This window comes from Convolutriloba macropyga, chromosome 8, assembly GCF_964194025.1.
Source record: "Convolutriloba macropyga chromosome 8, txConMacr16.3, whole genome shotgun sequence".
Taxonomy (NCBI): domain Eukaryota; kingdom Metazoa; phylum Xenacoelomorpha; order Acoela; family Convolutidae; genus Convolutriloba; species Convolutriloba macropyga.
The window spans coordinates 50,234,678-50,261,012 of record NC_134475.1 but is presented as its reverse complement, the minus strand read 5'-3'; the positions used below and the strand labels follow the sequence as shown (position 1 = coordinate 50,261,012).

The following is a 26,335-nucleotide window of genomic DNA, read 5'->3' as shown; positions in this document are numbered from 1 at the left end:
GGTAAAAGCCTCTTTTCTTTTTTGCTACCTTAAGCTAGTCGTAATTATGGTTGTCTGATTTACTTCATTTTTTGTCATAAGTAGCGTACCGAGTCTGGCCGTTTTTAAAGTTTTGGTGCCGATGTGGAAAGGAGACGCCTATAATCTACGTGTTTTTTGTTCAGTTCAGAAAATCAGCACTTTTATTGATAAGAGTTGATGAGAAGGAAAGCTAGGCAAAGCTCAGAATTATTGTTTCGGAGTTTCTATACTAATAATTTAATTTGTCAGTACCAGAACAAAAATACAGAAACACAAGGAACACACACAAAGTCATTCAATATATATAGATGAAAATAAACACTTTGCAATATTGGACAAAACAGATGGTTACCTGTATCAAAAGTGCTCTGATTGGAAAAAAAACGTATTTTGAATTTTTGGACATTTTTTGTAGTTTATATTTGAGAAGTATTTTTTAAACACTTTGCTGGTCTAGTATCCAGTTTTTAATCACAACGTTAAACTTTATGTCTATCTTTAAATTCATGTTACGCACTAAATTTTATAAAATATTACTTTGAGTTCAGAGTGTTAATGTTCAGAGTGATTAACTGGGATAGTTGTTATTTTACAAGGACTTTTATAGTTGTTCCATAGTGCGATTTTCGCAGATATAGTTACAATACAATTAGCTAGTAATAGCCTTAGTTTGAGCGGATCGGATGCGTGTTTTGTCCACTACCGTTTATCCACTAGTGTTCTCTAAGATTTCTCAGTGTTTATTCTGACTTGGTATTTAAAAAAATTTGTTTCGAGTTATTTCTTTCAATTTGCCGGTTTCAGAATAAGAGGTATTTTAAGATTTCAAGAACATTTCAAGACTAGTTTTATTGTGATAACCTGGCTGGTTCTCCGCTGTTGTGTTTCGATCATTCCGCAGGTTTGTACCTTGAGCGGTATCGTTGCCTCTTAAATATTCAGTGATCTTCAAATTGGACTATTTCCGGTTTCTGTACCTCTTTTGATGTTGATTAGGTACTTATAAATTTCCGTAATAGCACCATACTTTAGCGGCATAATTGCTTCACCAAGTACAGCTGTTCTTTTTACAGTATTTACCCAATTATACAATTTAATCCTCATCTAATTTAAAAAGGTAAACATTAGGACTTTTGGGTAAGTAGTATGTTTATCAGTAATCTGCCATTCTGTGGTTGATTTCAAAGAATATTAACAAATTAGGGATTTCAGTCCTAGATGGAAATACAGAGCAATATGGCCTTGAGAACAATTTAAATATAAACCAATATATAGTAATTAATTAAGGATATTTAGGGCTTTACTCAGGAAAACATCGCGTAAATATGAGGTACGAAATAGGGGCGTGACATCGTATACTCCTGAACTTGGTCAAATTCGATCATGCCGTTAAGAACCAAACATCGATTATTCAAATTGTTCTGAATCTTTGAGGTTCTTTGAGATGTGCGTCATTGATATAAAACTCAACATTGGAATTGCTATGTTTTATAATCTGGGAAGATAAAAAGGTTATTTGGCAAATTTTTATTCACTGAATGGGTAAAGTAATTTTTAGACTCATGTTTACATGAATTTTTCACATTTTTTGGCATTGATTTTCTGTTCAATCCGTTCTGTGCTCTTCAAAAATAGTCTTTTCTGTAATAAACATTCCTGCTCTGCTTATTCGGGAGGTTAGCCCACATACCCTTAATTATACGCGCACGATTTTGCAGCTTAACTGGACTGTTTTTTTGATTGCGTTGCTCCTTTCGTGTTACGATATTCCCAAGTGTTGGAACGTTTGAGGGAAAAGAGAAAGTTGATCGATTTTTCGGATCTTTTCTGCTAGCGCCCCCCCCCCCCGCTTAGTTAGGCACCCCCCATTTATAAATGTGTAAACATATTGTTAAAGCTACGTAATCTTATACGTGAACATATATGAGCAATATGCATTTACTAAAAGCTAGCACAGCTATGGTTTGAAAGTATTACACATTCAACCAAAATTTGTTGCATATAACGTAAGCATCAATAAAATTTCTGTATTAGATCATTTTTGGTGTTTTTGGCTACAATAAGGGCTTGATTTTTTAAAACTTCTTAAGGAAACTATTCTAAAAGTGCCTTGAATCTACCTAGACACTCTTATTTCAATGAATTGCAAATATCGCTCTCACAATTCGCGAAAACTTAGATTTTGGGGGGTGCAAATTTAACGGCTTTATAAGGCTGGGGGGGGGGGGGGGGGGGGAGCTAGCAGAAAAGATCCGATTTTTCTGCTTTGCTTTGCGATCATCGACGATGTTCTATTCTTAATTCTTGTCTATTAATTGGTTCTGATTAACAATTCCTGATTATCGATTCAACCAATGTGCCCCTTTCATTTTCTAGACAACAAATTGATTTATTAGTTATTTGTTTTCTGAACAGCAAATTGATAGATAAAGTATGCTTTTAAGACGCTAAAATGAGTGCTATAAACAGAAGATTTCTTCAGGGGGTATCAGTGAAAAGTTAAAATTAGGATTGTCAAGAGTTTTTTTGGCTCTATAGATAGATACATCGCCTCTCTTTAATGCATTGAGTAAAGATTTTTCCACATAATGTTTGTAATCATTAAATGTCATAAGTGTCTTTGGATCTTCATTCATCTCCACAGAACCGGTAATGCATCGCTACAATTCAATTTTAGGCCTCTTGATTTTGTTTGTTTGGAAACAACCATTTTTGTGGGTTATGGAGACAAGATTTTTGAACAAAGAAATCCACAATATTGGTGTTGTGTATATTCTTTTGCAGAAAGTCATTATTTTAACTTTACACATACTATTGACAAGTACGATTTCAAACTCGTAGAACTATAAGCTATGTATAATCCGTAAAATACTCCGCTCTGTCCATGTTTGCGAATAGAAAATGGATTACCCCTACACGACGGGGCAAATTTACCTGTGTCAATTGGTACCTGTTCTGCGGAATTACGTACAGCTAAGGCAGGCTTTGTAGACCCAAAATGGAGGGTATTCCCAGATCGGCAGATTATAAAGGTGACTTCAATTTCCAGTCTTTCCTTCAAACCGCTTTGATGATTCATCTGCTCAGTTCGATGAACCTTTTATTACATAATGGTGTCTATGAATTTTCCCATTTCTACTTCCCTTTAATGTAGGATATTGAAGTTATGCTTGCCATTCTGGTGTGGAAATATCAAATATCTGATATCAAATAAAAGCGTCGATAGTATTCAGAGCATCAAAGATGCAATGACGATAGATGTCGCGGTCTTTTGATAAATGGTAGTATTTGATATATTCTTATTTATTTTGAATTAATTTAAAATTGGCAAGTAAACGAAGACCCGTTTTGGCTATTTGGCAAGTTTAAACCAAGAGTGACAATAGCCAGGATTCGGCAATGTTAATGCCACTTGACCACGTCATAGCTTAAAGTGCTGACCTTAAGTGCCGAATGTTGACAAAAATTTGGTTCGCCTAATCGAGTTCTCGCCTTGTACCATACACCCGTTTTTTCTTGCGTTCTCGGCTATGCTGGCTCGTTCTCGGTCTTTGAGTCTGCCCTTTGTTGTCTAGCCTGGTATGATGTATTATCTATCTATGTATTGCTATGCTGGCCTGGAGCAGACACCTTCTTCCTGTAGTGGCATTTGCTTTAATCTTCTAAATTGATTCCTGCTTCTATTTAATTTCTGTCTCGCCCCCTCCCTCTTTTCCCCACTAGCCCATTCCCCTGAGATTGATTTATTTGAATGCATCTGGATTTACCATCCCCCTCTAATGCATATTTATGTTTATGGTATATATATACATACCCACACTCCCTGTATACTTTGTCTGGGCGGCTTTTGAACTCTTATTAGAAAGAAGTGTTTAAACCAGTTAAACATGAACTTCGTTAAGTCCTAGATAAATCAAATCAATTTTGACAAAATGCAGAAAACAGGAATTAATGTGTTCAAAGAGTTTTAAAAGCAATTAGCAGTTCAGTTGACCATGACGCTTTTCTGCTGTCCCCCAATTCCGTTTCTGATTATACATGTTAACTAGTATCCTGTCCAGACTTTCCAATTTGATGCCATTTTCTGTTATAGTGACAACTTAGTTTAGCCAAGCGTATTTTTTTCCCGTCTGGTAGTCTTAAGGGTCTGCAGATAAAAGCTGCAAAATTGATAGAAGATGTCTTCAAAAACAGGCTGTGATCAAAGCTGAACACAGCAACTCTGAATTCAAGGTAATTTTCGGAACCATGGATTTTGTGTGGGTGGTGTCTCGGCAGCTAAGGTTGATTTATTTAAAAAGAGCGCCTACTACAAGCTTTACAATCATTTCGGATAACTGCAGCCGCGTTCTTTTGATAAAATAAAACCTGACATCTGTCCTATTCTGTTTTCATGGTTTCTGTTTTCCTATTGCTTGAATTGAATTTTTTCAAACGCATTAGGTTTTATATGTATTAATTGGTGACATTAATTAATATCAGGTAAACTTTTCGTAACGTTTTTACTATTCGATTCACTTTGTATTGCTGATTTTACAATAAGTTAGCAAGTCTGGTCGTGTTCGACCTACAAGAGCAGCAGACTTTCTAAGACGCGTTGTCGGCTAAAATCTCCAGAAGTGTGTCACACAAGATCGAGTGGAGGCACAATACTGTCCCTAACAAAAAAAACGGGTCCTTGAAACCCCGTTTTAGTCACTGAAAATTTAACTTTCTGGCGCCATGATGCTGATTAACCTGACGATTTCAAAAGCCCTAATAGAGATCTAGCTTGAAAGAAAAATTTAAAATTTTTATCTCTCATTATTTACTTCATACGGTGAACTATCAAATTGAACTGTTAATCAGCAAACACTACTATCCAACAAGGTACAAACCGGGTGAAGCCCACGCAATTTCCTTAATTTGGTAAGCGGTAACCATTTTGATTGACCTAAGAAGATGGTAACGCTGCTGTTTTGCTTAGCCAATTTTTGGAGCTTTTGAAAAATCATGGATTAGACTTTAAGTATCAGATTTCTAAGCGCCAATAAACCATCTAATTAAAAGAGCAAATGCAATTTGTCTGATTGAGATTAAATAGATGACGTTTAAAAAAATTGAGTTTAAATAATAATGATACCACATATTTTCATTAGCTCGAATAAGGTTGCTGCATTTTTTTAAACAAAGCATTAAGGTATCTTGTTAAAAAAAGTTTGCAGAAAAATCTAAGCATCAAGAGCTGGTCCCTCTGTTTTCACAACGGCGAAACATTTATCGTTCTGTCCAAAGAGGTGAGCCATGAAGACATTATCAAGCAGTTTATGAAATATCTTTTTACGTCCAAATTGTGAGTAGCGCTGCAAAAGGTTAAACAGTTTTCTGTCCTTTAAGCTTATCTTTTGTAAGTCTGCTCCGCTTTGAGAGAAAACAACTGATTTTCAAAAGTTTATTGTGCTGTGTATATTTGCTTAAGCTTGTACGGTTGTTAAATAATAACTTACAAAGGTGCGGTTATACCCGCATTTATCATCAAAGTTAAGCGTGTAACGATAAAACTCCTTTATGAAAGTCAAGCAAAAGTTTCGGCATCGAAAGTCATGAAAAATCTAAGTTAGAGATACGACTTTTACAGCGATTTTGAATATGAACTCAATAAATTTGAACTGAATAACAAGAGAAAGGGTTGGAGGGTTAAAGGGTTACGGACTGTTTACAAAGCTTATAATTGATATTAGCCAATTTTTCTAGGCAACAGTGTTTTATCAAGTTGAACACTGATTATTAAGACTTGTGGTTTGCTTTCAAAGTCATCACCTAAAAATAAATTTATATATAGTTGAAGGTCGGTCTAGTATACAGGTTTGTTGACATTTGGTCAGAAAGTTACACTAAACTAATTTATATAGCTGTTTTTATTTGAGAGCCGCAAATGGATCAAAGCATTTCAAAAACATGTTTATTTGAAACTTGTCCGATTATTTATTTCTCCATAACTACGTTAATGTCAACTATATTTGTTCTGATGAGCAAACAGAATCCTAAGGCTCTGACATTTTGTCAAGAGTTACGAAACTAGTCACTCGAATTAAGGTCATGGCTATTTTGCGCAAACATTGATGAAGTGTTTTCTCGGTTTGTAAACTAACGACTCCTTTTGCAAAAGGTTGCACGTCTAACTGGCGCAAAAGGTTGCACGTCTAAATAAAGTCTTTCCTTAAATCCGAAAAACGGTGATCAATTGACGCTACTTAGATACATATTTCCATGACAAGCACTAAACCATTATGGTCCAAATCGATAGATCTGTAATTAAGATGTCACTCTAACGTTGACTGTACACGTGATGAATTAGACTTGCTGATTTTTAGGCTGAGCTATTTGTCTTTCTTTTCAATTTGAGTTATAGTCTAATTAATATTTGTGCCTTGGTGTAAATATTACTATAATATAGTTAATGGCACAAGATATCGGAAGTTGAGTTTTATTTGATTGAAATATTGTTGGCTAGAATAGTTCTCATTTCTATTTCCTATCAATACATTGAAAATTTGCGCATTTTGTTGAAAATAGAATTGATTATTTGTGCCATGTTTAACTGTAGCGGCATTAACAAAAAAAAAATCAGGCTGATCAATAATTTTATCGTTTTACTGTACAAGATAATAACTTAGTTATTTAGTGCCCTCTGGGTGAGTTCAGTTGAGTTCTGCCAGTAGGGATTATTCTTTTTCCAATTGGCTCTTTTTCCACGTGAGATCTCTCAATTGGTTCCGGCTATATATTCCAAGTGACTGAGCTCAATTTAGATTCTGATGGCAGAGTTCTTGGACTTTTCTTTCTTGAATTACCCGGGTTGACCCCATAATTCAAATAGTTATCAAATTACAACTTCATATTATGGCGTCCATGAAAAGCTCTAGTCATAGAGCTTTCATAATCTGAAAGTTGTTATTCGTAAAAGGGAGAAATCAGGAAAAGGGCTAAAACAAAGCACAAAGAAAGTGTTTCAAAAAATTAGTGTGAAAAAGAATCGGAAACTATTACTTTTCAGTGATACCATATTTATGAATAAGTGGTTGTCATAGAACTTCATACAAAAAGAATTGCCAACCTACAATTTAGACATCACAATTGTGAGATGTTCCGGAAATTGCTTATTGTAATGTCATGCAACGAACTCTAACCTTTGATATTAACTTTGTGTGCTGAGATGATGTTCAGTGGCGTGATATCGTAAATATTTCCTTGTATGTTTTGTACTTTCGTTTGAATCACTTTTTGAACAATACCCACTAACACCATTATACTCCTAACATCGAGTAATTGACTAATTGACTTGGACTTTATTTTCGGTGAGCGCTCGGTGATTCAATAAATTTTTCCGAAGATACGAGAACGTTTAGGCAGTGCAATAACAGTTTATCGTTTACTCATATCGTATACTCAAATTGTTATACCGTAAACTGTTATTGCGCTGCTTAAACGTTCAGGTATCTTCGGAAAAACTTAGTGAATGACTGAGAACTCACCAAAAACAAAATCCAAGTCAATTAGTCAGTTACTCGATGTTAGGAGTATAATAACGGTGTTAGTGGGTATTGTTCAAAAAGTGATTCAAACGAAAGTACAAAACTGATTAGCAAATATTTGCGATATCACCATCACGCCACTGAACACAAATCATCTCATCACACAAAGTTAATATCAACGGTTAGAGTTCGTTGCATGACCTTACACTACCCTTTAATCACTTCCAGGTATATTGAGAAAAGTAAGTTGCTGATTTGTCGTCGAACTACTGCAGGGGGCAGGGGAATAGGAAATACGTCGTCGTGGGGGCGTCTCAATTCCCACTGATGTTGAGACGATCGTATATAAACTGCTAGGTTCCGCATAATCAAAATTAGAACTTTGTTATTCAATCTGTTTTTGGTCGATTAACCTCGATGCTGTTAGACCAATCCTTCCCCATTCCAAAACAATCAAACTCGCATGTTAGATGTAATAGGAATATTGGATGATACTGGTTGAATTGACTGAATAGTGTTACTCGTGCAGTAATCATCGTCTTTGAATCAATTTTCGTGGGGGCGTCTCAATTCCCACTGATGTTGAGACGATCGTATATAAACTGCTAGGTTCCGCATAATCAAAATTAGAACTTTGTTATTCAATCTGTTTTTGGTCGATTAACCTCGATGCTGTTAGACCAATCCTTCCCCATTCCAAAACAATCAAACTCGCATGTTAGATGTAATAGGAATATTGGATGATACTGGTTGAATTGACTGAATAGTGTTACTCGTGCAGTAATCATCGTCTTTGAATCAATTTTCTGTGGGATGCGGCCCCCGAGGGTCACCAGTCCTGTTCACCATATCGTATTCTCAAATTGGTATACCGCAAGCTTTTATTGCAAAAATAAAGTCCAAGTCAATTACTCGATGTTAGGAGTATAATGCCCGCTGTTAGTGGTTATTGTTCAAAAAGTGATTCAAACGAAAGTACAATACTTATGAGCAAATTTTTACGATATCACGCCACTGAACGTCATCTCATCACACAAAGTTAATATCAAAGGTTAGATGTCGTTGCATAACACTACACTTATTCTACAATCAGCGGAAATCTGCGCCTCAGATTACAACTTTTTGCTTTATGTTATTGAAAAGCTGTAGTCATAAAACTTCATAATGCAAAAATAAATTTGAGTTCTTATTAACAGCCGACTTCATTGTAATGCGTATCTTGATGACTTTTTTGATGCCTTCTAAACTATTCACACTAGATTTATGCAATATAAAATGGAAATATTTTTTCATTGAACCTTTTTTCTTGAAATCAGTGCGTTAACTACGTAGTACAGGCAAACTGATTTTTGGATGGTTTCCTGTGCTCTATTTATGGGACACCTTATAAAACTAAGGGAGTGTAAAAAATATAAGTCTTTAAATGTTTGAGATTTGTTCGACCTTATAAGTGACACAAATGATGGTTGTTTTTATCATGTTAATGACAGGCTAAAAATGTAAAAATAGAAGTTTGTGTAGTTGAAAAGATTTAAAATTCTCAAATCAAAAAATATCTATTTATTTAAAAAGTTTCAAAATTACATCAGCTGCTGTCCTTCATGTTTTAATACGAATGAACGGGCACTATACGAAAAAGCTATTTGAATTGTTGAATAATTTTCTGATAGCAGCGAGCTCAAAATCATCTTTGTTCCTCCCACTATTGGCTGAGATATAAAGATTGATTACTGAAAGTTATCCAAAATGTCCAGTCGTGAATGGTAATATCACTACAATTTTTTTTCATGCTTCTGAGTAGATGCATTTTTCCTCTCTCTAGAAATGAGGTGCATCTCAATGACGTTTTACGTAGCGCTTGATCCTCGTAAAGCGATATCTTTTTTACCTAGTAATCGATGCAGTAAAGCGAAACCCTGGCTGAGAATGTTTGAATTCCAAAAGAATATTCTACATTTATATTTAAAGCTCTGATTGTGGCAGATAACAGATGAAGTGTGATTTATGGATATTTCCATATCCTTGTTCAGTTTTTCGCTTTTTGTTTTTGTGATGTCTGATAATCAGTCTGGTAAATGCCGGTTATTCGTTTTCTAATGGCTGATCAATGCAATGAGTATTTGGTTTGAGAGCATATCTACTTGGTGCCTACTCGATGAATTTAAGACTAATTATTTTTAAAATGTTTTTTTTTGGTTGACTTTGGTTTATTGTCCGATTTTTTAAAATGGATATAGAGGAATTTTAGAAAATTTGGGATTTACTTGACGTCAATCGAAGTTCATTGAGGCCATGTTCAATTGAGATTTTTTTTTTGTTTGAACCTTTTGAGGTATATGTATTAACAATGAATCCTTTAGCGCCAAAATTCAATAGTATTTCGGATTCTTTGCCAGTATTTTGTAATTTTATGGATTAACACTGGTTTTTGTTTGCCTTTAGAGTCGCTGTTTAATTTTTAGGTTGCAAAGTGCCAGTTTTAAGTATAAGGCCTTAATTACAATACTTTTTATCGAACTGACATTATTTTTAACGATTTGTGTTCAAATCTTTTAAAAATTTTTTAAATTCTGTTTCAGAGGGCAGAAGGCGTCTGTCAGCCTAGCATGTCGCAAATTTAGCTTTGAAGTCATGAACATTAAAATTTTTGTAAAATTGGTTGTTGTTTTCGCAATTTTTTCCAAACTCTGTTTGTCTCAACTTGGTGTTCACTTGCTCTATTTTGAGTAGAGCAGTTACTGGTTTAGATGACATGAAGATTAAGTATTTTAAAATCAGAATGGTTATTTTGCGATTTGTAATGTAAGAGTTTTGTTTTTGTTTTCTTTTCTGCCTATAGCAATCAAGTCGTGCTTCCGGTAGGCCTTCTTTATGCTGTTTAGTGATTTGTGAAATATTTTCTGGTGTCGACGACGTTAATTATCGTTTTAATCTTACGACAAATAATTAATTGAGCAATATTTGTCTAATTTCATTGAAATTCAAAATCTGATTTTTTAGTCTCTTTTAGCTATCAACAATCAAGCGAGATACAGCCAAAATTTTACAACATTAGATACAGCTTTAGATGACTTGATTTTTTTTTAAATTTCCAGTGTGGAAGTTTGAACGTTGTTCTAGTGGTCACTTCTGCGTGGTTTTGTTTTTTACAGTCCGAATTATTTGGATTGTATTGGTGCGCTGTCTTTTTATGATCTGTTCTAATTTTTCGGTTTTTTTCCCGTCAATGAGAAGTCAAATTAGAAATTTGAAATAATTTTTTCCAAAACTGTCTTCAAAATGGAGTGAGAAATTGATTTTTGAACAAATTTTTGGTTTTTAATTTGGATTTGAACAATCTTTTGGTTTAGTGATTATTTGATTTTCGCCCCTTTATTTGTTTTATTTTTTAGAAGCATTATTAACCTGTGTCATTGATTGGTAATGAGGCATATATTAACCTAAAGTTCGATTTCAAATCCGTTGAAGGTTCGAATTCAAATCTGTTTGTTTTCTTCCCTTTGACACTATTTGTATTCAAAAATTTGTTGTGATTTTTTTTTAGTTTTGCTTGTGTTTCTTGTACATCTTTTTCTCTTATCGCTACTTTTATTTAACGATGGGTCTCATCGGTTTCTAATGAGGATTAAGTTAATATAAATAATTGTATCAGTCCGCAGCTAATGATTTCTGCGACTTTTAGACTATGTTTTCAAAAATGTTAACGAGTTTTCATGGTTTTGCGAAATTTGGTTGTATTTTTTGTCTTATGATTTTGTCTCATTAAAGACAGGTTTCATCGACTACTAATGATAAATAAGAAAATCTGATCATTTGCTAGAGTTCAAAGTAATAATTCTTATGATTTTGACTCTCTTTTCAAAATTAAAGTTGATTTTTTAGACTTGCACGTCTTTGTTTTTTTTTCTTGTGGTCTTATCGCTTAGTCTCAAAGATAAGTAATTCTCATTGTCTTATTGATACACACACACACACACACACACACACATATATATATATATATATATATATATATATTTATATATATATATATATATATATATATATATATATATATAAAATGCGTCTGTACAATTTTTTGAGAATCTTGATCAGTACATGAAACAGTGATCCATGTGGTACAAATATCGAAACTGAACAGAAAAATTCAATGCATATTATGTTATTTTCAGTCTGGTCTGTTCTGTTAATTCGATATGCTAAATTATCAACTCATTAAATAGAAAACGAGAGCTTTAACAGAGTACTATTGAACTTAACTGATTCAATTGACTTGTCTGCATTCAAATGAACTGTTATTGGCATTGAGTATATCAATTCATATGCTTACATGTATCAAAATTTAAGCTGCTGGCGATTCTTCTGTTCTTTGCAAAACCTCGAGTAGCGAGTTCTCTTTGTTTTTGTTTTGTTGCTTTTTTGTTAGACAAGTGCTCTTTCTTAGCAAAAAGTTTCTGCCTCAATCAGTACATGTTCAGTTAAATCGCCATTATAAGTTATCATTAACTCAGAAACTTTTCATACAGTTCTCTAGTCTCGCAGCAGTAAGCAAGTTGAGTAAGTTACCTATTTTGGTCACTGGATTAGCTTTTCTTCGCCTTTTGATTACAAATCCCCTGGGTTGGATTGTTTGTTTAAGACATACAGGCCGACTTTCTTTTGCTAGCGTGATAGTTCGATTTTCAGAACGATGTCAATCTATTGTGCATTAGTTGCCCGTACTGAACTCCAAGTTTGAATCAGTACTGGGCAAACTTCTTTGCTTCTTTCAAGTGTATTTGAACGGCGCAAAAGTTAGGTTTCAACAGTCAGGGTGGCGCAGTAAGGAGAACAAACACTTAGGCAGCTGGAAAACGTGGGTGCGATCCCCGTACGGAACTTTATTTTCGCAATTGGCTTAGACTTGCTAAGTCTGACAAGTCTTAAATGTGTTATGATCATAGCTCTGAATCAGTACTGATACCTAGACTTGGAATTAGACTTGCCCAGTACTGATATTGACTTGGGGTTAAGTACGGGTGTGCTTTTAGTTAACATAAAATAATCCGCGGCCATTTAAAATGTGGAGTTGTTTTTTTTACTTCTAGCGTTAAATATTTTCTGACTGTATCAATATCAATGGCTAAAATTTTTTCTGTCTGATAAGCAAATAAATATTTTCCAGGAAAAACGAAATTCTTGAATAACGTAATTACGATTACCTTGCAAGTAGTGCATTTTATCGAGTTAATTTACTCGAAAATTTCAATGTTTTTGGCTATCGTGTTTTGAGATCAGAGTTGTAAGCGTGTGGATAAAAACAATTACAGTTAGCAAAACTGGTTCATATTTCCTTCAAAATTGGAAATATCAGTCGCATTTGTCTGCGATTCTTGTCTTTGAGCAAGCGCAGACAGCAGTGACAAGATTTTGTCACTTATATGCTTCCACCATAACTTTTCTGTCCGCGCCATCACTCGTGGGTACATTATCTAATTTGCACGATAGTTAACAATATGAACGAAAACCCATTCGGTGATTAATTATAGAAATGTCCCTCGCAATACTAATTGTGGATTAAAAATACAAACAGCCGTTTCGTAATTACGTATATCACGGCTGATTAGAACAATTAAGTCTCTGAATTGAGTCTCCAGTAATTACTAATTAAATTAGAGCTATAAAATTTTAGGCTCATTGGAAAGTTCCATGAAGAATTAAATGCTCAAAATTATTCAATTTATCCACGAATACAAGTGACAAAATCCATGCTGATTTCGTCACTGTTATCCGCAAATAAACTCGTTTTTTCAACCTGGAAATCAGTGACATAAAGTGTGGAAAAAATGTGACAAGTTGTAGCACAAAGGCTCGAGAAGCCTAAAAGTTACAAGTTTACTTTTTGCAACGTAAACGTTTAGCATTTGCAAATTAATGGCCTGCCATGGAGTTCGAAAAAGTTGGATCTTATCATTTTGAAGGTCAATTAATCACTGAATTGAAGACTAGAGAATTTTCTAAATCAAACATTATTAGTTTCTTAAATTAGGATAACCTAAGGTTCGGTTTCCTTAGATTAATCTAATTAAAATTATATCTGAATCATGCTGCTTTTCTTTCTATTGGAGTTCTTTCGTGTCGTTTAAGCATTTTTCTGGTTATTTTCCATTTAATTTTTTTTCACGTTTCTTTTCTAATCGGAAGTTTATTCCGTTTTAGATTGCTTATTTACGCTCACCAAATTGCAGGGAAGCTCTTTCCAAAACAGATACGAGACAATTAGTTGTCGGTTACTACGACGACGTTCTAACGGAAATCAATTGATTATTTACCGAATATTTCGTTTTTTGGCCGTCATAACAGAGGAAAAAAATCTACATAATTTATCTACCAAATTTTAGTTTCCCGTTTAATCAGATTTTGCAGGCAAAGAGAATTCAACTTTAACAGAACGATAACTTCCATTTAATGCAAAAAATTTATTTAGTTTTGACATCTTTTATTGTCAGAAAAGTAAGCAATCACTAATGCAACTATTGACTACTTTTGGTTCAAGAACATATTTTGTTAATCTCTTGTTTTTCAGAATTATTAGTTAATTCTGACTTCCATTTCTTTAATTAGGATGATTACAACACAATAATAATTAAATTTTGTTGTTAATTTTTTCCAAAAATTATATTTTTGTGTATAACAGTTTAATAACTGCCAAACTTACTCGCAAACCTTTGTTTTTTGTTTCTCTCATTTTTTTTCATGTAAGATTTCCCAATTAGTGACAGAAAAGCAATGAGAATTAGGGTTTTGTGGTCTTAGTTAAAGGTTGATGAGATTAATTGATCGTATCGATCACTACAATCACAGGAAAACGCGGTAACCTGAGTAGGAACATAACCTGCAAGTAGGAACAAAACCCCTAGGAAGATTGATCCTCGGCGAAGTGATCGCTTGTATTAGTATTTGGTTGTCTCGCATTGAATTTGACGGTCTTTGAGCCGCCGATCTCCTACTCTTTTCTCTAAGTTTTTACCGTGTATCCAAAATTTATTCTCCGAAGAACTGAAAATTTTGAGTTAATTTGCATGTTTGAAAACATTCAAATTTTTCAAATATAGTTTTAAATAATTATCACATGACTGTCCCGATAGCGCTAAAAAGGAAGCCGAAATTGATTTTCACGGCTTTTAGACAATTGTTTGTTTGTTGTTTAGGATTTCTACAGTTTGAATGCCATGTCAGCCACAGAAACCGAACCAAGTTTGGACCAACATGAACAAACAACCGGTTCCTCTTTTCTAATCAAATCTACTTCCGATGAAACTTCCGACAACTTCACACCCCTCGATGGTCCCCAGCCCCAAGTGGGACTTGATCTAAACATGAATAAAAATTTAGCAGTTTCAACCACTGAAGAAATTGAACAGCTTATTTTCGATTCCCCGAGCAAGAAAAAATTGTTGGACCTACATGATGATTTTTCATCAGTTGACGCAGAACAGGGGTCAACAAAGGGCATGACCTCTAGAGGTGAGTTTGACCTCAGTCCTGTGGATGACCTGGAGAACGAAATTGACCTTGAGGTGAATATTGACAGTTCAACTGGTGATCTTTTAAAAGTGGAAGAGTTCAGTGATGAAGATGATTTGAAAGGAAATGAATATAGTTCAGGAGTTTTGGGAATTATTCAGGAGGAAAATCAACAAAGGAGTTCAGTACAAAGCACAGATATTGAAAATGGAAGCAATCTTCATCAAAACAACGGTTCTTCGACCTTATCAGATGAAAATGAAACTAAAAACGGATTAATAAACGGAGTCAACGAAGCGAGCACTGATCATGGGACTGGTGATTCCTGCGATGTTAATGATGATACCAGTTATGGCCAACCGGATGCCCATAACGGCCATAATGGGCACAACGGGCATTTTGATGATGGGTTGGTTACGACGACTGAGGAAAATGTCGAGGGTTCGGATAATAAAGGGGACTTTGATCAGACGGCTTTGATGGGCAGTAATGGCAGCGAGAGCGATGGCGTCACCCACTCTCTTAGTGGACCCCAAGGAATTGAGGAGAGTGAATATGCTGCATGTGAAATTGCAGACATCAAAAGTGGTGGCGAGGGAGAGGGTAATTATGTTAATCAGACTGGTTATGAATTAACAACACCTGAGGATAACCAAAGCAGCCAATTGGAAAGCCAGCTCAATTTACCATATGAGCTTGCTACCACGGCAGACGATAGTTTTAATCAATCGAAATTTGATCAAAACTTAGACACACTACAACCTAGTATGCCTGAAAGCACGGATAACACAGAAAACAGCGCAGATATGCCAGAAAATGTACAAAATCAGAATTTAACCGTCGAAACAATTGAATTAAAAACTGAATCCAACGCTGATTTGAGTCCACTAAGTGAAAATACAGGAACTTCCAGTTTAACTAGCCCGGCTACCGAAATTTTACAAACTAACGATTTTGAAAAGAGTCCAAGAATGGAAGATTTGGAACAGTTTTCGCCATCCGCAGAAAGCGAATCAAATGAGCCCGAAGCTATTCCAGATAGCCAGGACTCAGAAAATATTGATAACACAATTCCAGAACCACTCGAAACTCAAACCGACCCAGATGACGAAACCGCCGCAGCAGATGAAGAAGAAACAAACAGTTTGACTCAAGTCGAAGCTGATTTTTCTGCTGGTAAAGATCAACCTGAATTTCTGCTAACTGATCACTCAGAAAGCGAGTTAGTCAAGGCTGAAGATTCGTGCGCTGTTCACGAAGTTGAAAATTTGGAGCAAACTGATGAACAGTTGCTAGAGAGCGAACGCGAAGAGGTCGATTCACATTCTGTTCAACTTGAAAGCGAAGCTGATGATTCTAAAGAATCTGAAGATAAAACAGAAGATACCTTTGACCCTATATGTTTGCACCGCCCTGAAAACCCAGCATTTGATGAACCGTCTCCTGTTTCCAACGTTACTGAACAGTCGGAAGATTGTTCTTCAGCCCCTGAAAGTTCTCAAGATTTTGGTGCAAAATGCGACGAATCAGATTGTTACAAAGCAGCAGAAATGGACTTGCTTGCAAGCAGCGGCCAAGTTGGTTCTATCGAGCAAGATCTATTAAGCGATTCCGAGAAAATCGACTCAAATGAGTTATCAAATGTTCAGGACAAAAATACTGATCTTGAAAAGGAAACCGTTATCGAGGATATTGATAATAACGCAGATGAAGTTACAGAAAAAGTCGATGATTCTTCGGAAGAGAAACTTGATGAAACTGATGATGCGAATGTAGGTACTCAAGAACTTGAGACTGAAACTGTCGAGGTGACAGCTGAACAAGTTGAGGGAGAAAACGAAGAACCGGAACAGAGCACACAAGAAGAGTCACAAGTGGTCGATATGGAAACTGAGTGTCATGAGGACTCGGAAGCCGAAGCTGAGCTTCAAACCGGAACTGAAGAACAAGAAGACGAAGATGATGAGGTGTCTGATTCTGCCGAGGATGCTGAAGATGAAGGTGATCAAACAGCCGAAGATGATGAAACAGCTGAAGACGATCAATTAGCCGAAGACGATCAACCAGCTGAAGATGATCAAACAGCCAAAGACGATCAAACAGCCGAAGATGATCAAACAGCCGAAGATGATCAAACAGCCGAAGATGATCGAACCGCAGAAATTCCACCCGCAGAAGTCACTAACGATCTTACAGCAGAAAGTGAACAGCCGGAGAAAACTGAAGAAACATTTAGTGATTCGGAAGTAACCAATACTGATCAAGTAGCTGATAGTCATGAGACACCTGAAACAGTTGGAGTGTCTCATTCGATTGAAGATGAGGCATTAGAAGAGTCAAAATTAGAAGCAGATTCGACTGAATGCGATGTTGAACTTGAAGGCGCTGAAAATGACCAAACGGATGAGCAATTAGAAACCGACGAACAATTAGATATCGCACAAATAGAGGAAAATGAAACCGCCTCAATTTGTTCGGTGGGAAGTGATCAAATTGCTGAAAATGAAAATGAGCAACCAGCCGAAGTTGAACAAACTTTAAAAGATGACGATTGTTCTGCAGAAGCAATCGATGACCTCGAAACTGAGGATCCTTCGCATGTTGATGAGATTCTTGACGCACCACCTGAAATAGAAAAACTAGAAACATCCGAACCCGTTTTAGATTCGTCGGCGTCTAACGTTGAGGATAACACCGAACAAACATCAGAAGCTATTGAGTCAAATTTGGAAGAAACATCTCAATTAGAGGATCATAACTTGGCTAGCTTTGAACCCGAAGAGGGTAAACTTGACATGCAGTTTGAACAGCAACAACCCTGTGTGTCTATTTCTGAACCCAATCAAGATTTACAAGCTAACGATAGCGACCTTGAGTCAACTATGAAAGCAAATGAAAGTGTCGATTTTGAGCCTAATTGTCAACAAACAAGCGGAATTGTTGCAATTCAAGAAACGCAGGACCAATTTGAGGGTCAATTAGAATCGCATAGCGATACAGCCGATGAATGCACAGAGGCAAATCAAACTGAATCGAACATTAATCAAGACGATCAAAGTATGTCACAACAAGGAGAGAAACTCAGCCACGATCAGCTGCCTTCTGACGAACTGGAAACTGTCCCTGATTCTTCCGATTCCAAGAAAGATGATGTTTCCGTTCAACCAGAAATGTCTGATACGGACGACAAACCGGAACAAAAGGAACTGGAGTCATCTATTCCAGAAGTTACTGACAAGGCCGATGAAAGTGTGAACGAAATCGAGACTCGTGCAGAAAATGAAGACCCAGAAACAGCTGAACCAGAAAGCTCGGATTACTCCAATGAAATTGTTAAAACAAAAGAGATCGATGAGATATCTGCCGAGCCAGCTGAGGTAACTGATTCATCAAACACAGAGCTCGTTGAGGATTCCGAGAAGCAAAGCGGTCAAGAGATTGAACCATCAGTAGAAGACAAAACAACCGATGAGTCCGAACTTCATACAGAACCTGAAGAAACAGTCGAAAAACCAGAAAAGATTGAAGAAGATCAGACGGCTCAAGTGAGTGACGTCACTGAAGATTCTGAAGTAGTTCAGAATAAGGAATCCGTTCAAGAAATCAAGTCGGTAAATGTTCCAGAAACTTCCGAAGAGGTTCTTGAATCCGAGGACGTTCAGAAGAGCAAAGATATTGCAGAAACTGAACCTGAGCTGATCAATGATCCAAGTCCAGCTCCAGAAACGAAAGAACTCCAGGAAGAGCAGCCGGAACCAGCTGAGGACATCAACGACACTCCAGAAGCAATAGAGCCAGTGGTTGCTGAGCCACTAGAATCTGCACGAGCAGAAAGTCCGGCTATAGATAAAGGCGCGGAAGAGGAACCCGTGGAACAAGAGTTGGTCACTGAAACAAAAACCGAAGTTGTCGAATCTTCGGCAGCAGCACCAGAAACTGAAGCAGAAGAAACTCAAGTACCAGAGGAGTCGAAAATAGAGAGCCCAACAAACCAATTGGTGGAGGATTCGAAAGAAGTAGAAAAAGTCGAAGAGTCTACTGAAACTGTAGATCAAAAGGATCCAGAGCCTGAACCTGAAGAAACGGCCATCGATGACACTAAACAAGAGCCAGAGAGCACACAAGAGGCAACCGAGAATGAGTCAGAGCCGGTAGGTATTGTGGAGCCAAAGACAAACGAAGACAGTAACGAAGATGAATTCCAACCATTCGAAGACAACCAGGCTGTCAGTTCAGAGGCTGTCGACCACATCCCCTCAGATGAGGCTATACTTGCCGAAGAAGGCAAAACAGATGAAGGAGAGTCAACCCAGAAATTAGAATTAGATGAAGATGTCGAGGAATCTAAACCAAGCGTGCCCGAGCCAGTCGAACAAAGCCAGGCCCCTGGAACGGAGGAGGAAGCAAAAGCAATTGAGGAACCCGAACCAGTTCAGGAAAATGAACCTGAGCAAGTTACGGAACCAGAGCCCGAAGTAATTCAAGAAGATGAGCCCAATCAAGTTAAAGAACCTGGGCACTCTGAATTTGAGCCCGAACCAGTTCAAGAGGCTAAAGCCGAGGAAGTTAAAGAACCCGAGCCGTCGGAACCTGGTCCCGAACCAGTTCAGGAAGCTCAACCCGAGGTAGTTGAAGAAGCTGAAACTGAAGATGTCAAGGAGCCCGAGCCAATTGAAGAAACTGAAGCGGAAACAGTTAAAGAACCTGAACTTGAGCCCGTCGGAGAAGCTGAACCCGAGGTTGTTAAAGAACTGGAGCCCGTTCAAGAAGCTCAAGTAGAAACAGTTGAAGAAACCAAGACCGACCTAACCCCCGAAGCTGATCCAGAGGAAGTCAAACAAACCGAGCCCCTCGAGGAAGTTGAATCCGAGGCTATAAAAGAACCCGAACCCGAGGCTTTTAAAGAGCCGGAGTCTGTTGAACTTGAGGCAGTTACAGAAACTGAACCAGCAAAAGAAATTCTACCCGAAGCAGTTGAAATTTTATCTGAGCCCGTTGAGGAGTCTGAATTGGAGGCAGGTAAAGAAGCCGTGCTCATTAAAGAAGATGTACCGGACGCAGAGAGCGAACCCGAGCCTCATGAAGAAGCTGCAGCTGAAGCAGTTAAGGAGCCCGAGCCCGTTGAAGACCTTGAACCAGAGAAAAATATGGAACCCGGGTCTGTTGAAGAAGCTGCCCCAGAAGCAGTTAAAGAACCCGAGCCCATTGAAGAAGCTACACCCGAGACAGTTAAAGAACCCGAGCCCGTCGAAGAAGCTGCACCCGAGACAGTTCAAGAACCCGAGCCCGTTGAAGAAGCTGCAACTGAGGCAATTACCGAAGAAGAAGCTGCAACCGAGCCCGTCGTCAAAGACTCCTCAGCCGAGGCAATTAATGAACCCGAGCCTGTTGAAGAAAATGAACCCGAGTTAGTTAAAAAGCCCGAGCAAATCGAAGAGGCCGCGACCAAAGCAGTTAACGAGCCCGAGTTCGTGGAAGAAGCGGAACCCGAGTCCGTTGAAGAAGCGGAAACCGAGACAGTTAAAGAAACCGAGCCCGTTGAAGAAGCGGAAACCGAGACAGTTAAAGAAACCGAGCCCGTTGAAGAAGCGGAAACCGAGACAGTTAAAGAAACCGAGTCCGTTGAAGAAGCGGAAACCGAGACAGTTAAAGAAACCGAGCCCGTTGAAGAAGCGGAAACCGAGACAGTTAAAGAAACCGAGCCCGTTGAGGAAGCTGTCCCAGAGGTAGTTAAAGAACCCGAGCCCGTTGAGGAAGTTGTCCCAGAGGTAGTTAAGGAACAAGAGCCCGTTGAGGAAGCTGTCCCAGAAGTAGTCAAAGAACCCGAGCCAGTTGAGGAAGCTGTCCTGGAGGTAGTTAAAGAACCCGAATTCGTCGAGGAGGCTGTCTCAGAGGTAGCTGAAGAACCCGAGCCCGTTGAGGAAGCTGTCCCAGAAGTAGTCAAAGAACCCGAGTCCGTCGAGGAAGCTGTCCGGGAGGTAGTTAAGGAACAAGAGCCCGTTGAGGAAGCTGTCCCAGAAGTAGTCAAAGAACCCGAGCCCGTTGAGGAAGCTGTCCGGGAGGTAGTTAAAGAACCCGAACCCGTCGAGGAGGCTGTCTCAGAGGTAGCTGAAGAACCCGAGCCCGTTGAGGAAGCTGTCCCAGAAGTAGTCAAAGAACCCGAGCCCGTTGAGGAAGCTGTCCGGGAGGTAGTTAAAGAACCCGAATTCGTCAAGGAGGCTGTCTTAGAAGTAGCTGAAGAACCCGAGCCCGTCGAGGAAGCTGTCCGGGAGGTAGTTAAAGAACCCGAACCCGTCGAGGAGGCTGTCTCAGAGGTAGTTAAAGAACCCGAGCCCGTCGAGGAAGCTGTCCGAGAGGTAGTTAAAGAACCCGAGCCCGTCGACGAAGCCGTCGCGGAGGTGGTTGAAGAACCCGAGCACGTTGAAGCTGTTCCGGAGGCTGTTAAAGAGCCCGAGTTTGTTGAAGAACTGGAATCTGAGACAGTTAAAGAACCCGAGCTCGCCGAAGAAGCATCACCCGTGGTAACCAAGGAGCCCGAGCCCGTTGAGGAAGCTGTTTCGGAGGCAGTTGAAGAATCTGAACCTGAGCCAGTAAAAGAAGCTGAACCTGAGGAAATCAAGGAACTTGAAGAAACTGATTCCAAGCCGGATCAAGAACTCAAGTCCGAGGTTGCGGAAGAACCAAAGCCAGCGGTTCTTGCGACAGAAGAAGGAGCTAAAACTACTGAAACTGAAGCTGACAAGCAAGTTGAGGATATTGCATCAGAAGCAGTCGACAACAGAACGAATGAACCTGAAGTCCTTCCGGAAACCAAATTAAGTGAACCAGCAGTTAATGATGATATCAAGCAGGATGAAACTACTCCCACGCTTGATCAGGTCAAACTGGACGAAGCTACAGCTTCTGAAACAGTGGAACCACCCGCAGAAGATAAGGTAGATGTCGATCAGGTGGAAATTGAAGAAACTACACAGAAAGAGGAAATAGAACAAACCAATGAAGCTCCGCCTGCAGTTGAACCAATAGAAAAGCAGACATCCGAACAAGAAGAGAGGCCAGATCCCATAACAGAGACTCTGGAGGTGAAGCCAGAATTGGAATCAGTCAAAACCGACAGTCAATCTACAACTGAGTCAATCATAGAGTCATCAGCTGAGGTGGAGGAGCCAAAGTCATCCGAGTCTGCAGTTGAAACTGAACAATCCGCAACTGAGGAAAGCCTTGAGAAATCGGGAGACGCTGAAAAGGAATCTTCAGTTGACAGCACAGAAAAGACACAACCACCCAATGATGCTGCAATTGCTGAGGAATCTGTAACTGCTAAGCCATCCGACGCACTCGAATCGATTCCCGTTTTATTGGCAACTGATAGCAGTTCCGAAGTGGCTATTGTAGAATCTGCAAACATTCCTGAGGTCGCCTCTGAGGCGAGCAAAGAGTCGGATGTCGGTCTTGAAGACAGTATACAGACAACTGGAAGCAGTTCGTCTGGATCGAAAACCGACTCCAAATCAGATGAGAAGAAAGAGAAACCAGCAGCAAAAGTGGCTGACAAAAAGACAGAAAAACCGTCAGATAAAAAGACATCGACAACCGGCAGAACTTCAGTCAGCAAAACATCCACAACGAGTAAGGCACCTTCAGCTACTGCTAAGACTACTACAGCAGCTAAATCCACAAGCTCCAAACCGACTGCAGCTCCAACTGCTAAGTCATCAACTGCTCCTAAAACATCCACAAGTGCCACCAAACCCAAAACAAGCACTACTACAGCACCCACTGAGAAAAGACCCAGCACTGCCGGAGCTGTCAAAGATAGCAAAACAACATCGTCTGCTAAAACCACAACACCCTCTCGACCGTCGGTTGGTAAACAATCGACCAGTGATGCCAAAGCAAAGACCACACCTTTGAGTGCCACAAAAGCGACCACAGCTCCTAAAACATCTGTCACTTCCACCACCGCTAAGTCCGCAACCAGTGCTACTGCTCCAAAGAAACCACCAACTACAGCATCCAACTCAGCAGCTGCTAAATCAGCGACGGCAAGTGGACCCGCCTCACGCAAGAGCTCCACGGGTTCCACAGCCCCTCCTGCAAAGTCCAGTGGGACCAGCACCCCTGCTAGAGCCAAAGCCAGTCCTAGTCCCTCCGCAGCCAAACCTGCATCAGCTAAAGCTCCAACTTCGGGAGCGAAACCCACCACGACACCTGCACGTACCAGTCAACCTGGAGTACCAGCCTCTTCAGGCGTAAAACCCAAGGTTGCGCCTGGATCCGCATCCAAAACTCCGACACCCACATCTGCATCTTCGGCTGCTAAACCCGCTGCAGCTCGGGCGTCTATGCCAGCAGCTTTGCCTAGCAAACCATCGGCAACCACTGCAAGGAAAGATTCAGCAACTACAAAGAGCAGCACTGCAAGCAAGCCGACAGCTGCCACGAAGTCGTCGTCAACAGTTGGTGCTAAGCCAGCCTCGGCTACGAAGTCTACTAGCAGCGTCTCTAAATCTTCAGATTCGTCAAAGACAACCGGCACTAGTCGTCCTTCCGCTTTGTCGGCTAACAAAACCACAACTGGATCCAAAACTTCGTCAACTACTAAGAGCTCAACTGCTGCGAAAACCAAGTAAACAAAAAACACTTACAAACTTAGATGATATTTCTTATGAACTGTGAGCCTTTTCACTATTAGCTCTGAAAACTTCTATCTCAAAAAACCGCCACTTCTGATCCAAACTGTGCTAAAACTCTGAATTATTTATTAATAGTCTCAAAAGTATTAAACAGAAACACTATCTTCTATTTTGATTTCAGCCAAGTCGGTTCGATCTTGTTCTAGAGCATTCAAAAATGCTTTTGTCCTTATAAAGTTCATGTTTTATCGCTAATTTATTGTCACAGTTGTTATGATCAATGGAAAAGCTTGAATTTTTAGCTTTCTTTTATGGAAGCATGTCAGTAGTGCAATGTTGCGCCATTTTCATTTCAGAACACGTCAAAATTAATTTTCCCAAGATTAGATGTCCTACATTTTACATTTAAGAAATGAATGAAGTGGTAATTTCAGTGTCTTTTTGACCTTCGAATGAACCTTTTTAATCTTTGTGCGCGTCTTTGGTGCTATTTTCATCAACTGTACTCCCCTCTGAACAAACAAACTAACTCAACTCTAAATATGTGCTTAATTGTGACTTCAAACAAGTATAATCGTTGCTAAAATTGAGCCTTTTTGTTGCTTTTTGCCAGCTTTTTTGCCAATATTCTAACAAATTCTGTCTTGAAAATATATTTTGTTCATTAGGATGATGCTGCCTAACTTTGGAACCGTTCAAATGTCTCAAATAGACTCATTATTAACCAAACAAACACCTAGTTTTAACCCTAAAATCAGCTACTTTTGGTGGTCCGCAGCCGGATAACTAAAAAACAACCTACCCTTACAGAGCATTTGGTACTAAAAAAAGTCCCAATGACGTCATAACGGGAACCGAAAGTAGAGAGGTTGTTTCAAGGAGTGTTTGTGACCACTTTCAAACGCCAAGAATGTGAATGAAATATTGCTAAGAATATTTTGTGAAGAATTGTGTATTGTGAATATCGCTTTGTGTGAAAAGAGGCTTCTTATTACGTGCAGTTGTTTCTCTTTAAATGCTTTGCATGTGAATTCTATTTGATTCTATTCTACGAGTAAGTACAATTGTGTATGTATACATTTTAGCCATACTGATTTCGAGTTACCTGATACAGAAGAAGGTTCCATAATGATATCTATCTCTTGCATTCTAAGATGTAAAAATGTCTGTTTTTGAGCACGTCTTTAATTTTGTAGAGTCACTACGTAAATTCAATTCATATTGAACTCATCTGAATTTTTGAATCTAAATGAGATATTTCAATTGGTTTGATTAGTGGTCTAGTTGGCTGAAAAACGGCACCCAGTCAGAAGGGAAAATAAGAGGAGAGTTTGATCATTATCTTGGATCTAAGACCCCCCCCCCCCGAACTTCACGCAAAATAACCCTCATTTTGATTCTGATAGGAAACAAGGAGGCTCGTTAATGTGCGTTCGCACATAATGTTGCGACCCGCTCTCATCTTTATTTTTGACTGAGCTGTCTTTTGTCTTACACTTTTGACAAAATATAAGCAAAAATAGATGTTTGAGTTTAAAAAGATCGTTACACAACCAAACTAATAAGTGAATTAAATAATGCCTTGCCTCATTACGAGATCTGCCATTAAAAAGATTACGAGAAAAAAAACAACAAGAAAGCAAAAACTAAAATTGAATAAAAGAAACAGGCAAAAACAGCAAATTAAGAAAAACTACTATCTTCATTTCACTACTATAATGAGGACCGCCTAAAAAACAAAATATAGCAAGACAATTCCTGACGTACAATTCGAGGAATTTTCATTGACTAAACAGAAAACTAGAACTAGAACGGATTATTGAGAAAAAAATCCGGTCCAAAAAATTTTTAAAAAAACAGAAAATCAAAGTGAAATTGCCGCATGTGAACAAAAAACCACTAGAGAATTTTTGTTCAAACTCCGTTTTCTCACTCTACTTTAAATTTAGAGCGAAAAAATTTCACGTCTCAAAACCACTCGCTTTTTCGCTTCACTTCCTGTTTCGGCGTGACCAAAATCACTACTCCAATTTGACTCAAAAATCATGAAAATGTGTGAACAGATCTTTAAAAGAAACAGCGCCCCAATGCAATTAAAATTCTTTGAATTAACCAGAGAAAAGTACCGCGCATGAGCTGGTGCAAAAACTCCAAAAACTGAAGGCTTGCAAATACGCTGGAATTGCGAGTAAATGTAATAACTTTTCAAAAGCCTATGCTTCGAACTGGAACAGAATGTTATTCAAAATTAATGATTTGGATCGAGTTTTCAAATTTCGAAATCTTTTAACATAAAAAGACAAGGAACAGATTCATTCAAACGAAACGCGAACAATCAAAAATAAGGAATGTATAGGGCTGGTCAAAAAGAAGTCACTTCCCCACATTTCAACCAATGATATAAAAATCAACTGACATTATTACAGAACAATGATCTCACTAGTTTATTTCAAAAATTTTTTGAATGTGAGTAGACTACTCACAGAACTATTCGTACAAAATTGAATAATTTTACTCAATTTTATTTGAAAAGCTGCAAGTGAATATCATTAAGTAAAAAAATACCGAGGTTGAAGTCCAGACCCAAATTTTCGTCTGATCAGATTTTCCAGACGGAAATTAACCCTGATCAGACATTCCAGGCCCAATTTACTTCTG

General features: G+C 38.3%; 1 protein-coding gene across 7 annotated transcripts in view; it reads left to right on the top strand.

The window, feature by feature from the left end:
- The window catches only part of LOC142344801 (uncharacterized), a 145,434-nt gene extending 120,527 nt beyond the window's left edge, over nucleotides 1-24,907 (top strand). For 6 of the 7 annotated variants that reach the window (XM_075396759.1, XM_075396754.1, XM_075396756.1 and 3 more), the window contains one exon: nucleotides 14,726-24,907. In XM_075396759.1, coding sequence (XP_075252874.1) covers nucleotides 14,747-23,674 — 8,928 coding nt within the window. In that variant the 5' untranslated portion in view covers nucleotides 14,726-14,746 and the 3' untranslated portion in view covers nucleotides 23,675-24,907. Of the gene's footprint in view, nucleotides 1-11,973; nucleotides 12,093-14,725 lie in introns of those variants that run through there. The other variant, XM_075396757.1, reaches the window with a different exon arrangement.
- Nucleotides 24,908-26,335: the final 1,428 nt, after the last annotated feature.